This window comes from Cyrtonyx montezumae, unplaced genomic scaffold (genome assembly GCF_038088225.1).
Source record: "Cyrtonyx montezumae isolate F1298 unplaced genomic scaffold, pur_monq_1.0 scaffold_1, whole genome shotgun sequence".
NCBI lineage: Eukaryota > Metazoa > Chordata > Aves > Galliformes > Odontophoridae > Cyrtonyx > Cyrtonyx montezumae.
Window position 1 is genome coordinate 5,663,311 of NW_027071825.1, and position 18,607 is coordinate 5,681,917.

The 18,607-nt window shown below is 38.8% G+C and overlaps 1 protein-coding gene across 2 annotated transcripts in view; it reads right to left on the bottom strand.

The window, feature by feature from the left end:
- OSBPL9 (oxysterol binding protein like 9) overlaps window positions 1–18,607 on the bottom strand; it is a 50,055-nt gene that overhangs the window by 11,796 nt on the left and 19,652 nt on the right. Inside the window, exons 4-9 of one of the 2 annotated variants that reach the window (XM_065739084.1) lie at window positions 15,241–15,317; window positions 10,272–10,274; window positions 9,344–9,439; window positions 7,399–7,446; window positions 4,319–4,348; window positions 2,201–2,251 (exon numbers count right to left, since the gene is read on the bottom strand). In XM_065739084.1, the coding sequence (XP_065595156.1) occupies window positions 2,201–2,251; window positions 4,319–4,348; window positions 7,399–7,446; window positions 9,344–9,439; window positions 10,272–10,274; window positions 15,241–15,317 (305 nt within the window). The remainder of the gene's footprint in view (window positions 1–2,200; window positions 2,252–4,318; window positions 4,349–7,398; window positions 7,447–9,343; window positions 9,440–10,271; window positions 10,275–15,240; window positions 15,318–18,607) is intronic. The other variant, XM_065739095.1, reaches the window with a different exon arrangement.

An 18,607-nucleotide genomic window follows, 5' to 3' on the forward strand; every position in this document is an offset into this window, starting at 1 on the left:
ATTGTGGGGAGAGGGGGAAAAGGGTGTGTGTTAACATAATGATTTAATTTCAGCAGTGTAAGCCAGCAGCCATATCTGCCTTACAGCTTTGGGAGAAGAAGCTTCAAGATTCTTAGAAGGTTATACACTGGAAAACAGAAAGCTGCCAGACAAAGCACAATTTTATATCCTTAGAACTTCACAGACACGGAACCAACAGAACTGAGAGAAAAAACAAACAAACAAAAGAAAACACACAAATCATCAGCAAATCTTTAATTATCTACAGCAGTAAGAAATCAAGATACCAACACAGGTGAGGAAGAGGGGGAAAGGGATGGGACAGAAAGGCCATGATATCAAACAGTACATCTGTATAAGAGAAAGGAAGGAAATGGAAGTGATGAAGCAGAGGAGAGATTATTAAAAAACTGGGATGACACTGCTTTAGATCTTTAGATATGATTATTCTTTAGTAAAAATATCAACATTCAAACACCTGTCCTTTTACAGTGATTAATATTAATTGCTAGTACAGAAGGAAGGGCTTCAAAGTGATACAGTTTTTTTGTTAGTGTTTTTGTTAGTGTTTTCTAGGACCCAGATTCCACCTACCTTTACACCTACACGACAGCTGGAGCCATGAAACACTGAACCTCACCAAAAATGACTATAACAAGCACTACAAGTTCAGTTCTGTCTGTTCTTGGTGAACCATCTAATCAACTTCAAAATGATACACTTAGCATCAGTGCAAGATAAGCAATCACATTTGTCCTTACCCAAAATACACGTAAGAAATGGGATTTGATCTTCGATGGAAAAAAGATTATAACTCTGCTCTTACAAATTTGCTACTAATTGCACAGTAGAACATTCAAATAAATAATAAACAATATTTCATGGGAACTAAACCTCTCTGTAAATAACAACTATTAAACACATTTATGTAGAAGTAACAAAAAATTGAGCAACTCATTTGTTGCAGAGGGTTTCTCCAAGAGCTACCTTAACACAGCAAGTCAGATAATATGTGTAAGACAACAATCCTGTTACAGTCTATCTATAACTGACACATTATCCACCAGTTTCATTATGCTGGAACATTTTAAATATATTCAGTACTAAATAACAGCAAAATATAGGTACTGACAAGACTCTTTTTGCTGTCACTACAGTGAAAGGTTCAGATAGCATTGCTGTGCTTGAATTGTAAACGGTTCTCACTGTGCATTAACGTGGCACAAAATTACTTCCACATACCCCACTATTCATAAAGACTTCTTTTTGCATGAACCCATTAGCTAATGCACCCTTCCTTCAGAACTTCACCATCTTTTTAAGCTGCTAATGTGAAGCCTAAATTTCACAAAATACACAATCATCTTTTAAGTATTGACTTCTGCCTCCGAAGCAACCTGATTCTGAAGGTTCCCAATACTGCCACTTTCACTAGCCTCAAAATCTTGCTAACTGTATCTGTAATGCAGATAAGCTACAGCATCCTAGTTGAAAGCCATGAAAAGAAAAAGTTGACTTGGATGACAGAAAAAAGATGCATACACCTATTTCTGAATATACTAGAGTGTGTTCTAACTGTCCTAAATTCTCATGCTTTGCAAAACACTGCCTACCTTCACTTTGCTTCTGGTCTACAAATCAACATCATAAATAACATATCACTAGCTAGGCAAAAGTAACAAAAGCACAGTGGTAAGTGTACCTGCATTGCCCATGCTGCATTCACAAATGATACAGCCTATTTCAAGTTGTTCCAGCAAGGTCAGACATTTCAGATCTATAAAGACCTCATTAAACCAGTTCAGATTATTAACACCATCATTTTCCCTTTCCCTATTCCTGGTAGTCATACTCTTCAACAAAACACAAAGAACAGTTAGCTTTGTTAAGCTCATAGCTCTTCCATTAGTTGAAATTCTGACTTACTGTGAAAACTCTGCAAGTTCAACTCAAAAGGAAAAAAAGAAAAGTTCTGTCATCAACACAACCATCAATATGAGCAGACCAGACTGTCTGCTGCGGAACTCAGTATTTCAGAAACATCATTTAAATAGTAGCATAGATCAACTTAGAGCAGTTTTTGGATGTATATTCTGGAATGTGTAGAGAACATTCAGATTCCAAATTCTCAGAAGAAAAAAAATGTTCTCTCAGATTAATGCCATATAAATAAAATCAGAATAATTTACAGTGTACTTACTTTAGCAATCTGTAGCAAGACAATGCAGTGTTTTATTGATTCTACCATGCTCTAAGAAAATAAGAAAACAAACATATCAGCATTTACAATAATTGTACTTACATGTATTTTTCATAGTTACACAGAATATTATTGAATATATTTGTCAAGACCTAAACAGACACTCACTTCTGTAGAAGCCCAACTTTCCCTCCCTTCACCCACCCCTTTCTTCTGCCCTTCTTTTGCCAAGGACAGAAGCACAGCAGGAGAAATCTCCAAAGGCCACATTAAGTACAGCATTCCAAGGAGAAATGAAAGTCAGCTTCTAACTTTCAAAGAAATGCAAGCAGGCAAATTCTGAGCAAATGTATCCAATGCATTTAGCAGTATTACTACTTCTGTTCTGATCAGAAGTATCCCTCGTTTACATACTTGACAAGCTCTCTCTGTAAGATGAAGATAAGGGGGAGGGAAGAAGAAAAAGTAAAGAAAGTAATTAGTGTGAAGGTAATGGATGTTCTGCAGAAGATGAGACAGTGCAAGTTCTGATGCTTACTACAAAGTAAGGCACAATAAAACAGCAGAATAACAAAGAAAAAGCTGAACATGAGGCAGAAGCAACAGTAACAAAATATGAGGGAGCACTGGAAAACGTTAACATCAGCATATAAAGACATTCAGGATGACAAAACATGTAAAAAGAGAAAATTAAGGAAAGAGCAAGAAAGTTTGCCTTCTTAAGAGAGTTAGCTAATGTGATTCTGCATCATGTCACCAGAAAAACAAGGGCTCTACAGTGAATTACCCTGGGCCACCCTGGGCACAGCTAACAGGGCACAGCTACAGCCATTATCCACCACAACATCCCAGGGAAGGCAGAAAAGCTCTGACCTAGCTCGTATTTAATTAGCACTAATCAGACTCCAGCAGAGCTGTATGAGCCTGTACCACACTTTACATTGAGACAAACTTGGGTATTTGGGAGCAAATTCCAGCAAAGGACCGGAAACAAAAACGACAGGAAAGATGATTAAGGGAAGTTGTGATGTATAACCTGAAGAGAAAGATGCCCAAGGGAGACCTTATCTATGGGTTTAAGTATCTGACCCTGTACACTGTGCTCCTTGAAATCCACACTGCAGTGAGATTTTTCCATTATTCAGGCTAATCCTCTGAGCAGTACTTCAAGCAATAGACAGGTGAGGAGAAAGGGAAGTTGAGGACAGCACTGGAAGATTAACAGGCAAATCAGTGCTCTGAAAGAATGCAGGAGCATTCAAGAAATAAGAATAGATCCTATAGAAGACTCAGCATAAAAGACAAGGTGAGGAAGAAAACTAGAAAAATATGACAGCATTTACTTGGAGAAGATGATACTGATTTATCAGAGCTCGGAGAAAATTATTCCAAGGCAAAGTGGTAATTTTCCACAATCCTTACAGAAACAGTTCGTCCCTATGATTTACCAGATGTGAAGAAATACTGATGAAGGACTGGAAGAGACCTAGACTCAATTCTAAAAACACACATCCAAGAATATGACTTTGTAGTAAATACTAAGATGTATATGTCTGAAAAACTGAGATGAAGGGCTGGAACAAGCAAGACAGAATGAAAGAATATGCACTCAGAGCACAGAATCCATACTCCTCACTGTAGGCAATCACATCTCATTCAAAGATTTAACAGATCAGGAGAAGCAAGTTATCCATGTTAGTAAAGTCCCTGTCATGTGACTCTAAAGAGTATATCTGTGATAAGAAGCTTTTTTTTTGAACAGATGTTTCTGCTGGAAAAACTGTGGATTTATCAAATGGTAAAGATAACCTCTCCAGAGGTTGTTGGTTTTAGTTTGGGGTTTTTTTTCCTACTGCCCAAAAAAGTTTTAGGAAAGTTGAAAATACGACCAAAAGAGAGACAGGTCATCAACATCTTTTGCCTGAAATGAGTGAAATAAAAGGTTATTTTACTCAGTTTCTGAACATGAAGTTTGAAATCCCACCACCCTTAATGAAAAAGCAAACAAACAAAAACAACCTTCCATTTTTCAGTAACAGAGTTTAGAATTTTTCAAAAGAAAACAAGGTGACCATTCAGAATCTATGTAGTAGTGAAAAAAAAATTAGAATAACTTACACTGGTGGTTTCTTTCAGACTTTCAATTTTCTGTAAAAGAAAAATCCCAACAGTGAGGTTAAAGAAAGAACTTCCAGCACGCAGCTTGACCTAAATACTGTACAGCATTGTATTTTAATCTTAAACACATGGAGGGAATGAAAAAATAGCAACATGAAGAAGATTGTTTCTACACAAAGACAAAACTATCACTCTGTAATTGAAAAGACTGAGATCAAGCTGCTAATTAAAACCTGAAGCTGCCAAGCTTAAGGATTTCTGAGCAGTGATGTTACACATCTTTACCCATTGAAGTCCATGCTCCACCTTTGCCTAACACAAACAGCAACAAGGATGAAATTCAGTATGATGATTCACTCCAACTACACTACTCTAACGTACTGAAAGCAGTACATTCCAACAGCCAGTATTACTTGAAATTAATCTTTATTCAAGTCAACTCCATTTAAAAAAAAACATGAAAAAATAACAGCGTGCTCCTATTCTTGCTGTTTCTAAACAGACAGTTCATACACCTGGAAATCTGCCCTCTTATCTGGAAACACTGGTTCACAAGTATTTCCTGTGTGGAACTTGTACACCAGGCATGCAAAAGGCATCGGCATGTTTCTTACACGTGAACATGACCTATCTAAGAAGCACATGCATCCTGTTGATGTCCTTGTGTCTATCTGCTGAAGGCAAAATCATCCAATTGGACTCAGCACTGATCTACAAATTCAATTACAGGACCTCTTTGTTTTAATTAATATGAATGTCTCATGTGACTTGAATCAGCTTGTTTATGATTCTCCAAGTGTGTAAAGAAACGTTTTTCCCCACACAGAACAGCAAGCCAAATTCTGCACCATAAGAGATCAGCATGCATCTGTTCACTCCTGTAGATTCACAGTCTTAGTTTATGTGGATAAAAACGTGGCTTCCCAGCAAATGCCCAGGGAAAATCTTTCAGTTATACTCTGTTCTGTACAATATTCATAAGGATGCAATACATTTTCCTTCAACCTCTGGCGTGGCACGAGGTGGCCAAACAGTGCCACAGGAAAGACTACGTCTAGTCACATAGGAAACTGCCTCTCAGGGATGCTACGCTATATTTACTTCTGCTGCAGGTACAAAATATGCCAACAGTTAAGCATTCCTTTATTATTTCTCATATCTCTATTATACCTCTAGTCCAAACTTCATGAACATGTACTGAAAAGAATTATTTTAAATTGGATGACAGCACTTGAAAGTTCTGAGCCTTACAGTGCCAAAATACATGCACCCCAACAGTTTTCATCAGCTGAAAGACAAAACAGCTGCAACGAATCATTCAGTCTTAAGGCTTTATAGACAACTGTAAGCAGCCATCAGCAGTTTTGATTATTCTTCATCTACTTCTTTTCCAAGATGCTATAACAATATTTACACACAAGAAAAATCACTATCTTATTCCCTTTGCAGATAACTTGAAATCTGTTCAATCTGAAAGTGATGACTGGTCGGTCACATAACGCACTCTGGTCACAGCGTTTTCCCAACTCATCTGTAATCTTCCAACAACAGTCAAATTCAGACGTTTCTATTCTTGCACAGATACAAAAGCAGAACAAACCTGGGGTTGCACAGAAGATCTGGGATGGGATGAAACTAAGGTCACCTGGTTACTAGACCTAGCCACAGATTACGTAAGCTCATGGCTGGAATCAGTAAAGTGCAATTTAAATCCTTGTGTTCAGCCTTAGATTTACTTCACCAAACCTACTTGCTATGAGCCAAACAGCTTGATCAGGCTACACCTCCTCCACAGTATTTCTCAGTCTTCACATCAAGTCTAAATCTTCTTCCAGCTTCCACAAATCACCACGTCCGAGAAGAAAATATTCAAGAGACCTTGAAGCACCTCAGAACACCCACACCCTAACCAATGGCATTATCTTCAAAAGACAAAGTAGGTCCAGTGTTTTGTCCAATGCTCTTACCAAAATAATCACTCAAGTTTTAAACGTCTGGCCATAAACAGCTGCAGAAAACAGCATTTAGCTATTTGGGAAACACATAACATGAAACTAATCACCAAATCTCACTTCCTCAGATGAAAAGATTATGGGCTGAATGGCAGTACCCTGCAGTTCAGACTCAGTCCAGGGCCTGAAAGCTGAACCATATTTACATAAACTGGAAAACTGCTAAATACGGCATTAAAAAGCCTCTTAACTGCTTCAGTCCAAGAAGAAACACGATCAAAAGAAGTATTTTGTGAGATCTTTTTTCATTTTTAATAGAGAATAAATGGAACATATCGTAATAGCAACACTTAGAGACTTGAAAACTGAGGAAGCTGACCTCTAATAAATAAGCTTATTCCTTTCTCTACAAAGTCAATCCCTACGTGGATACCTTACAGAAATGAAGAAATCAGCACAACATGCAGAAAGTCTCTAGGGATTAGAAGTACTGTCACAGCAGGTGAAAAAAAATAAAAGAGAAAAGTACTGCCTGATCTGCAAAGTAGCACCTGAAGAGAGGTCAACACTGAAGGAGAGTTCTTCCCCAGCAGTAAGTATGCAAGGAAAAACAGAGTGTCTTTTCTTTAGATCTTGCTCTTTTGGTCAGTTGTCTACAGATGAAACACACTTACAGGATCACCTAAGGTAAATCAAGTCTCATTCTCAGACTTCCAACCTGTAAAATTACTGGTCATTGTTACAGAAAAAAAATGCAGATTGAAAATGGAAACATGGGATTCTTGGTGTTTAGTTTTTCCCTTCACAATTGGTTTGCTATCCCTACAAACACATCCATTCAGTGTGCATCTTCGTTATAAGATTAAAAAAAAATTAAACTAAAAATTTAAGTTATAATGCTGTGAAGTTGGATAACAGAATAGTAATCATTTTCTACAGACTGAAATCTTTTTAATGTTATAAACATGGCACCCAGTATTACTAAAAAATTCAGTTCACCACTAACAACACCAGTTACGATTTTATATTACTCCAACTGCTTTCATTATTTAGACAAGTTGAATCTATTGATGCACAAAGCCATCAGATCAAGCAAAATAAGCAATATTTAAGTCAAAATGTACTTGCTTTTCTTTGTTCGTCATCTTTACAGTTCTGGAGCTTCTCATCAAAGAGCTAAAAGCAAGAGAAATATTGAATGGGTTTTTTGCTATGTATCAGAAAAAATGACTGAAAATTCTGAAGTAAGCACATTTAATAAGTACTTGAGTTACATGACCTTGGTATTATCACCCACAGCAGTTTTCGCTTAGTATTTCTTTTCAGTATTAGTGATGTAACAAACTTGTAATTCCCTTTTTATATTACTGCATCCTGTAAGAAACAAAGCCTCAGCTCCTCAGGCTAGTCCCACAGCTCAGGCTGTCATGGTACTACCACAGTTTCAACAAGAAGATAAGGTTAAGTAACAAAGGTAACACTCAATAGAACACCTCAAACTATCATTCTCTTATTTTTGTAAAGATCTTTGCAGCACATGGAATGCTTACCAAAAAAGCCTCAATCCTCATCAACAGATCCAAGTACCTTCAGGTAAATTATTCAAATCATTTAAGACTTGCAAGCACTTCTTTTGCAAAGACAAAAAGATTTCACAGCTTTATCACTGCATTTATTTGTTTTATTAAGAGTGGAATATAAGATGCAGGCAAATAAAGCAGAACAAATTCTTACTGAAAACCTTAAGGAAGTATTTAAGGCAGGCTGAGCTGAAACATTTTAAAATTGCTTTTGACAGCACGCTAAGGTGCACACACAAATAGCCATTAAGCTGTTGAAGGGAATTAAAAAAGTGAATAAGGGTAATGCTCAAAAGTTCATCATACCCACCCCTGCTTAGACAAAAAGGACACATTTTTGACAAGGTGAGCTAACCTGCCTAAGAACGAGTTATTTCCATGATGCCCTTCCCCTCAAGGGCTCATTTCTGCTTCTAAAGCAGACTGTAGTTGTGATCGCTTGACATCAAAAGTGATTAAAAGGAGTTAGGTTTAAATACCTTCCTTCAGTGAGCCATGCTTTGCTCATATTCTCCTGCTAGATGGCCTTGAAACACAAACTAAAGCTAACTCCTGGCTAACTCTCTGCAGATTAGCTTCAAATTTTGCTTGCATCTCTTTTCCCATTTCCATTCTTGTTGCTACACTCTCCCTCATGTCCACCCCGCAACTGAATTTTTGCTGCATACTCCATATACCATACTTGTCCGTTATATCAGGAAAAAAAAAGTCCAAACCAGCAGAACTGAAGCAACCTTAAGAGCAATTTTAACCTGCTGAGTCATGGGAAAAAGCGTCCTAACCAGCAGCAGGAACTTTGTTTTTCCTCAACAAGGTGAGTACTGAGAGATATGACCTTATCACTCCTCACCCTATCCCCTACTCTTGAAATGTATAAACAAAGAGGAAAAGAACTGTACTGGTACAGAACTTTTGATAGATTATTTTTATTTTGTTCTTGAATGAAAACAAATGGATTATCTCAACAAAGTCTGAAACCTATTTGCAACTGTAGTTGTGCATTACCTGATAACATTCTAAAATGACACAATACAGTTTGTTTTAAAATAACTGATCTCTGACATTTCCAAGAAGTTACACATACAAAAAGATGTTTCAGCCATTGCAAATTTTCTAGATAAGTTCAAGTTATTCTGATTTTCTAGCTTTAACAATCTCAAGATCTACTCTAGGAAAAACAGAGACCATCATTTTCAGTTTCTTTCGGCTTTTAGTCTATTACAACTTTTAATTTTCTAAGTCCTAGGGGAAAAAAAAACATTATTTCCTATGAAAGCAAGAAATACAATTCTAATATCAGCAGGTTTCACATACAAGAAAAGGACTGCCTTCTGCAGCATGCATTCAGCTCAGCCAGGTAAACTCTTTGCTTCCCACATATATTAGAACATGGGCAAAGCACAAAACATTACTTTCCCCCCTCTGCTGAACTTCCTTTCAGACAGACTTTGAAATCTCCACAGCACAGTAAGCATACTGATCTGTTAACTTACCTTCAGTTGGTCTATCAAGATCTGTAAGTAAGCGTCAGCCTCAGTAAGTTTCTTATCAAAATCATGAACACTGGGAACAAACCCTGAATCCACACCCTAGATAGGAGGAAAAAAAAAAGAACATATAATTAGATGGCTTTTATGGGGAAAAAATTAACAGCAATATGGTTTTGAGTGCCAACTGGCTGATAAATGTTGCCTTGCATGCACTGTATAAACACAGGCACACAGCTGAACACATTCATCTCCCATTTGCAGCTAAATCAGTAACAGCAAATTGCTGTGCATTTTCAGTGTGGGCATAATCGTAACACAGCACAGCATTTCATTACTTATAATTGCAAAAAAAAAATCCTTAAATAACACTAATTAAAGTTCCTTTGAAAAATATAAAGGAGAATTCAGGAGTTTTTTTCCTGAAGAATGCCTTGTGAATCCATGTTCTCACATTTCAGTTAAGGAGGACAAAACCATACACAGGTGCATGATTGCACTTCTCACACCTGAAACCACTTTTGCCAATTAAAATGCAGCTGAATTCAGTGCTCCCCAGTGAAGACTGAACAAGTGAGTGCTAAACCAATTCTCAAACACAGGCTCACCTCCATACTGCAAAAACGTGCAGTTTAGAGATAAAACACCATTCCTAAATTTCCTGGTAAAGGAAACCTTGACTAAAACATGAAGTGCTACAGAACAGACACCAACATCAAATATCAAGTGAGAACTGTAACCTAAAAAGTTCTATTAGAAAGTTAAAACTTCAGTCAACACAAAGAGAAAATTATAAAAGACAAGCATAGCGAGTGCCAAGCTGACTCAGCACTGAAATGAAACGTAAAAGTAATTAAAACATTCTGTGTGCATGAAGTCACATTTCACTACACTCTTTATCTGTATAAAGGCTATTTAGGTGAAATTTGATAACCTGCTGAGCTAATTTACTAGTCTATCTTACAGGAGGTTAGGTTAATAATTTTAAGTCCTCACATGGTTTAAAGTCAGAAATGAGATAAGTTACAAAAATATCAAGATTAAGAATAGCAGGAAAAAATGTGCTGCATGAACAGCAAAAGCTCAAAATCAGTACTTGTAACTCACCGGTAATTTAGAGACCACAGGCAGACAAAGAGCAGACAGACATAAATGACATCCTTATTTCTTTGCTATGTGGTCATCCAAAGACACAGGAGAGGAAAAAGGGGGCCCAACCTCCCACCTTCCCTCTCTTCCTTCCTCTGCCATGTAGGAAATCAGCCTTCAAAAGAAACGGGTGAGCACGCTCACATGAATGGCATTGAACCGCTTGTTAAATTGGGAAACTGCCTATCTGAAATACCTTTTTTTTATGAATACTTTTTTTAATGAGAAGCTTGCATTATATAGTGCTCACCTACTCATTAACTGACAAAAGAGCTGCTCACAGAGATGGCAAAACCTCCACCCTCTTGAGGGCAGAGTTCAGAACTCTGCTGGGTTTGACCCTGGCCAAGTTTATCTAACTTAGGAGCTGGTCCCACAGGAGAAGCAGCTTGGACCAGGCTCTCTACTGACTGAAGCTATGCTGTGAACAAGTATCTTCAAATCACAAAGAATAGGAACTCAGGCTGTTTCTGCTCTTCCGAAATATAGATTCCTAATATCAGGGCAAATCCAAAGTAATACACTCATAACAGAAAAATGCTGGTGTATTTCTCAAATAAGAACTTCAGTGGAAAATACGCTGAATGAAGGCAGAGAAGCAAAGAAAAAGATAGAGGCAACAGCAAAGCCTTGACAAGGGTTGTTCCTGGGTGAGGAAAAGCTGTTCAGAGCAGGATTTATTTTCTTTTTGAAGACACTTTTGCAACATCCCTCATCGAATTACATTTCCAAGTCCAGCAAAGAATTTTGTGAGTCAGCTTAGAGGACGAGGTGTTCTCAGTTCACTTCCAGTACTTCATCAGAAATGTATGTCCTGCCTAGTGTGTTTGATTTTCTGAAGGAAGTTGCCTGCAACAGCTACTGGTAGAAAACTGAAAAAAGGACACAGTAAGCAGTGAGCTACTAAGTAACAGTATCTTCTGGTCTTCTATTTGCAGTCCTGACATTTCCCCCCTCTGCTAGATTTTTCAACCCCTATAATGTTCAGAATATACCTGTATCAAGAAAGTTTTATTCCATCTACTATTCTTATTTGCAGCTTTAAGTTAATCAATACACATCTTGGATAACAGGAGGCTATGGGAACTGCTACTAGCAACACATTTTCCCAAACACTTTACCAGCACACTTGAACCAGAAACAACTCCGTTCTCCTGTTGTTTATTCTCACCCTTACTCTGCTCTTTCTTTAGTCAGCACAAACATTTGCCTTGCCACATAGCCAACACAATATGCAAACTAATCCGAGTTGAAACTAAACTGGGAAACAGAGGGTTGCAGGAAAGTAGTCCGAATTTCAGTCAGTTCCCAGTGCAGCTTTTCTCACTGTGCTGTCTCTTCCCTTCTGCTTGGGCAACCAAGACAGGACTCCTTCCAGCAGCAGCTATTGGCGAAGCCATGGCATAACTCCTAATATTTAAGCCACTGTTATCACCCTTCTCATCAACCATCACAGATCCACTTCTCAGTCCACAGTTTTCTTACTCTACTATTTGCTACCTACAAGGTAAATATCTTGGTCAAATTATGGAGATAGCACGCAATCAAGAGAACTTTTAAAATTCCATTCTCTGTAGCAACTCTTTACCTAATCACTACAGTGTTCACTGGCAAATCAGGTAGAGGCTGTAACAGCCTGGGGCTTTATCTCAAGGATTTTCCTAGGTTTGGGTAGGAAAGCTTTCATAGCTTGCAAGTATTTCAGTACTCTTTAATGTGGATTATTTCTATCATTATCTAGCCAGAAAGCATGAATATTCAGACAGTTACCAGATGCTCTAGCAGCACTGGAATGACAAAGGGGAAAAGTACATCTCAAGGATTTTAAGGCAAGAATGAATGTGAAGGTTTGAGCTAATGGGAGAAGAAAAAAAGAGAAGAATAAAAAGACATTCCTCTAGCTCAGGGCAATTAGGGACACAAAAAAGCACTACCAGAATAAATGCAAACACGATCAGCCTTTTAGATGCTTAAATTTATTCACTTTGTTTCCTAAATTCCCTTAAGGTATGAGAATATTTCCTGCAGTATTTTAAACAGATAGCTCCTGGGGGGTTGTTGTTGTTATTTTTGTTTCTTTAAGGTACACAGGTGTTTTAACAGAGTTCCTGCACTTTTCAAATCAGAAAAGAATCAACCATGTTATCATGGTACCAGGAGACACTGACTTATCTCCAAGTGGTTTTAATATGAGAGAGCTCTGGAGCCAGGAAGTACCTGACATTTACAGGGCCACTTGAAGACTGAAGAGGAAAGAAGGACACACGGACTGACCAAGAAGACCTGAAGCACTTCCTGCTTGAAAGCAGTTGTCATCAATTCCCACGAGGAACAAAAGATCTGAAACAAGTTATCATATTCCTACCTCTGCCCAGACAAAGAAGGAAATCAAGGCACAACCTATCTTTACTTCAGGTACACTCTGAATAATACCTATTATAATACGTGAGTGTGAAGCAACCAAAGTGCTGCCACTGCACAGCCACTGACAGGGTAACGGTCAGTGCAGGATCTGCAAGGGCTATGGGGGAAAAGCACAGGGGGATTCCAACAGTATCACACCACCTACTGTGGTCTTTTGAATAGACAATGCTTGTACTGTAAGAAAGAGTAACTTACTTTAAATGTAAGAACGTACAAAAATAGCAAGGAAAACAATAAACTTCAGCTGGAGTGTTCATCTGAAGTGTTTCCTTCCCATTTTTGCTTCATTTGGTACTGTGTTACTATCTGTCAGTCCTGTGGACAGCAAAGATCACTTTGTTCATTTCTACGTATTTATGACTCAGTTATTCCCCAGTTCCTTGATAATAACTCATTCTCACAAGCTTTTTTTCAAATGTTTCCAAACCACCTCCATTCTCAAGACTGATTAAGGCCAACGAAAGAAAGCAATAGACCAGAGCAGGGAGCACCAGGCACCGCCGCAGCTCACCACCTCGCACCAGCTCACTGTCCTTTGCTGATCTGCTCCGCAGACACGAAGACCACCTCCTTTCAGCAAACTTTCTCATGCCCAACAGATGCCTGCTCCACGCTAAAAATGAACCAGAGTTAAAGTCTCACTTTCTGAACTTGAGCATTCCAGGACCAGACCAAGCAAACTGTTCTTCATAAAATACTGGAAGCTGCACGAAAATTTGATGAAGGAATCGAGGAAGTAAATTTTTGGTATCAGTTCGAATAGATTTGTATGAGAGCAATTTCTGCCCGGGCCACCTAAGAAAATATCTTTACAGAAAATCCTCTCCACAACGGCACTGTGACGCCCGTAACCGCGGGGCCAGTAACCCCTCCTGAAACATCTGTCTTTATCGCCCAGATAAGGTAGAACGAGAATCGGAGAAGCCCGACGGCGCCCGGGTGGGGAACCCGAGCACGGCCGCAAAACACCGGTGCTGCCCCCGGGGCTGAGCCGGCTTCCAGTCTGTTCGGACTCGGCCCCGCCACGTCCCCGCTCCCCGCCCGTACTCACACCGGCCATCCCTCGGCGCGGAACGGCGACACGAGCGGCGCGGAGCGGCTGGCGCAGCGCCCGGCCCAACAGCGCCGCCTCCGGCGGGGCGGGAAAACAACCCCCCGTGTCGCGGCCTCGGCCCCGCGGTCCGCCTGACGGGAACAGCGGCCGCGGGTTGGCTGCCCGCCGGAGGCCGCCCCGCCCCGCGGGGAATGGCGGTTGCTGCTGCGCGGGCGGGGCTGCAGCGGGGGCTCGTCACGCGTCGGCACTTAGAGACGGCGCGTTCGAAAAGGCTCTTGAAATCGAGCGGTCCACGCAGTACAGTGGCCCGTGAGGTGTTAACTCAGCGTTGTATTTATTGAAGAGGGCTGAAGTCGCAGATTTTTATTTACTCCATCAAATATTACTAGATGAAGTAATAATTCAGTTGCTTGTGGGTGTTTTTTTTTTTTATTTGGTTGTTTTTTTTAAGGAATGTTAAAGTTCTGTAAGAAAGAAGAAAAGAAAAAGAAAAAAAAAGGAAAAAAAAAAGAAAAGATTGCCAAGCACTTTTTAGCAAGAAATTAAAGTACACTTACTGGGAAAACAAAACTCCCTGAGGTTGGATGGGATCAATTCAGGCTTGCTCTCATTCTTTAGACTGAGTAAATGTCACATAAATCAGTGTTTATAAGCTCCTTCTCCTACTGTGATATTAAAGATTTTAATATGTTTATACAATGACAGCCTTTAAGACAATTCTCTTGCTGTAGTCTTAAAATATTCTAAACCTTTATTCACTACAAAGAGCAAATCTCTTTTGTCATCAGTGATCTACAATCTACAGTGTCATCAGACAAACCAGGTATGAGAAAATCCCTAAGTCTGGGTTTCTGAGGGATTACTGGGTGTCATAGACACACTCAGGTCTCCAGGACAGTGCTGAAAACCACCTTGAGTCCATCATCTATTCTCAAATCTAGAGAATTACCAACATCCAGCCTGTACAGTGGATTCAAACATAAGCACCATTTCTGATTCAATGCTAGGTTCAATTTATTGCCCCAATTTCAAGATGAGATGGCATATAAATATACATCAGGCTTCCAGGCATCTCATACTGCTTGACTCAAAAAGAATTAACTCTCAGTTTAAAACAAAGAAAAAAGAACTTGGCATGTGAATGTCAGTCTGGAACCAATAAAAATATCAGCTAATGAAGAAGAATCTGTGCAAGATTTGGTTGATATTAGCAGTCATACCACTGTACTCTGTTGTTCTGAGAAGTAAAAAAAGTAAGAGCAAAAGTGAAACTTGCCTGCAGCTGGAGAGTATGGCGGAGAATGGTGTCCTCTAAAGCATGAATCCACTTCTCCCTCTCATCAGCATCTCGAGCTGAAAAAGTAGTCAAAAGATACTGTTAAGTTACATGGAGTCTCATGTACTAAAAGCCATAAGCAAACAGTTCTGACAATCTCACTAAATATGGAAGTAAAAGTATAATATTTATCTTAAGTTATCAAGGATATAATTCCACAGTTTTCTTAATATCCTGTTTATTTTTCCGTGGTTACAGCTCCACAACATTACTGTGTTCATCTGCTTTCCTGGAGAGAAGTTTTAAGTAATGATGCAGGCAAAAAAACCTCTATGCTTTGTAGAAATTTTCTTCTCCACACTTCAATATTCTCAGTTTCTGCTCAAATTAAGAACGTATTATTCCTTTATTCATGAATTTAAGTTTGTTTACAACTGATTATTTTTAAATTCATGCCACTTTTTCTAATATTCCAGAGAGGATAAAAGAATTGTATCACTAACACTAGGAGTGTATTTCTTCCGTTTCATTATTACTTAGAATGGAGAAAGCAGAATTGTTATATAAGCAAACCTATTTTAATCTGAGGCCATTTTAAATAGGTGTGTGCTTTTCTGCTCATCTGATACACACATATATAGAGATATATAATAATTTAAATGTTATATAACAGTAATATAAGGTAATAATATTATATAAGAGTAATTCTGCTTTATTTGTATTTGAGAGATTATTTGTCCCCTGTCCATCTTCAGGGACATACATGGGAAGAATGTTTGCACAGACACTTCTTCAATTAATTAAATCATTTTTACATTTTCTTAGCGATGAGAAGCTGTTCAACCTGTACTAAATTATCCATTAAAATTCTGTTTCAGCATGGACTTGGCAACTTTGAGTCATGAAGAACAAAGAATGATCTGGAGTGTATCTATACAGACATGTATAAATCCAGAGATGACATCTTCACTTTGCTGGTCTGAAAGCGTTCCCTTGCTGTGCTGGAAGAATGTTTAAAAAATTGAGGAGCAGAGTAGGCAGACACTAGGTGTGTTAAAAAAAAAATAAATGCAAAGGCCTTACATAGAAAGTAGATAAACTGGCCCCTGTACAGATTTAGAATAGTTACTGACAATTGTTTCTCATTCTTTATTCAAGTGGGAGGTACTTACAAGAAACGGGAAGTCTGCTAAAAGGAAGGAAAGCTGAAGTGAGCTAGCACCTATTATAAACCCGAGCACTAAGATTCCTATCTGACTTATTTGTTCAGAAGGTTAGAAAAAACATCCCTCAGTTATTATATTGAAATATACCCTCCAGCCTCAAAACGCCGTTTTCCGTCTCCCCATTCCATTGCTTTTATTCCTCGGAATTCTGCAGTCCAAACCCACCCATGCTTAAAACCACCAACCAAACATCCAAAATAAAAATTCCTTTGAAGAAATATTTATTACTTTCTCAGAAATCCATTCTTTTCAAGCATATTTCATCAGCCAGTGGAAGGGGGGAAGGAAGGAAAATCAGAGATGCACAGAAGAATCTATCTCCTGCCTTTGGCAGGGGGTGGCTGTAGGTTTCTTTTTACTAAGCACACGTGCCCACAAACATCCTGTTCTTTTCACAGCATAGCTTCAACAGTAATTTCAGGATCAGCTACATTTTCCTCCAACATTAATTTGAATTGTTACTTGCTTCTTTGGCTCTCCTTAGCAAGAACAGACACCTCTGCCTACTTTTTGCCAGCTTTTCAAATGCGTGTTCTATGTGGCAGTGGTTCACGTATCTCCGTGTATGTAAGGATTCTTAGGATTCCTTTATTTGTTGTTGCTTGTGTTTTTTACGTAATCATCTCCCCACCTAAAGAACATCTTATTAGACAACTGTGGCACGAGTCATTAAAACAGACTGGTACATAATTCACAAACTGCATGATACAAAAATCCTGTGTTCAAGCTTTTATTTGCTTGAGTCTATTTAAACTAAAAAAGGAACAATTAAGCTGTGGACCAGTGAATTAATCTTTGTGTTGCAGCAGACTTCCTATGACCTTCCAGACTGCCAGCAAAAGGAGGTCACTGTATTAGTTAAACACTAATCTCAATACACAGTGGCCCGTTAATAAAGGTTATCACATTTAGACTTGTGTATCAAGTGCTGTACTCACAGAACAGAGAAGGCTTATAGCAGCTGGGAAGACCTAAAAACCAACTATTCAGTCCAGCTCAAAAACCAAACTCTTTCCCATGCTCAGAAACAAACAAAATTTTTGGAGGCTCTGTTCCTTGAATAGCCCATCTTACAGCTGTTTTTTTGCCAGGCTGCAGCAGAAGGAAAAAAAAAAAAAAAAGCTGATTTTTTTTCTCATATACAATAAATAATAACACTATAGCATAGCATGATCAATCTGTGGGTAAAATGCACAAATCTCATCAGCCTTGCTACGAAGACAGTGTTGCAGTCATAAACCCAGGAGTATTGCCATGAGAAGAGAGCTTACTGCACATAAACACAGTACTGTAACCCTGTCAGCACTCTCTGATCAGGACCTTATTTTCAGACAATCTCTCACCATTTAAGGGATCCTTCCAGCTCTCCTCTATACTCTCTTTAAAAAATAAATAAAAAAATAAGGGAAAACAGTAGGTTACAGATGGTAGTAAAGCAAGCTGCAAAAGAAGTTACATTAAATCTAATCAAAATGGCTGCTGTGAGATTAGGTGCAAGTAAAAGCTCCCTAATGGTAAAAGCAATTTAGAACTGAACAGCTGCCAAAAGATCACTGATGAAAAAAAATCAATGGGAACATTCAAAGAAGAGATTAGCTAACATAGCCAGAAACAATTTATGGGAAAAATCTGCACACAATGGTCAGAGATCATTATCCATCTATCTGTAGAAAAAGCTGGCTATCCATTGCATTTTACCCTTAAAAAGGGTAACTTTGGAAAAGGATGAAATAAAAATACTCCAATATCTTTTCAGCTAAAAGATCATGATGCACAACGTGTAGTATTTGCTCTGCAATAGTAAATGCTGGAGGCTTTCTTTAGCTGATAGGAGACTCGCCCTGCCCCTTAGTCCCTGTCACAAGCACCCTGAAGCCAGCCTGACCTGTGTCATGCTTTGACCAGGCTCTGTTTTAAAGTTAGTACCACTCCCCTCTGCTCCAGTTTTTACAGGAAATTGTGCTCCAGAACTTTTTTTCTGCCAACAAATTTGGGATAAGGCAATTAGTATCAGGACCAGGGAACATCGCCTGAATATCCCTGAGTTTCTAAATGTGGAAGAACAATGTCTGGTCCCTCTTCGCAACAGCTCTGACAAAGAGATGGAGGGTAAGGAACAAGGGAGAGACATGAGTTACTTT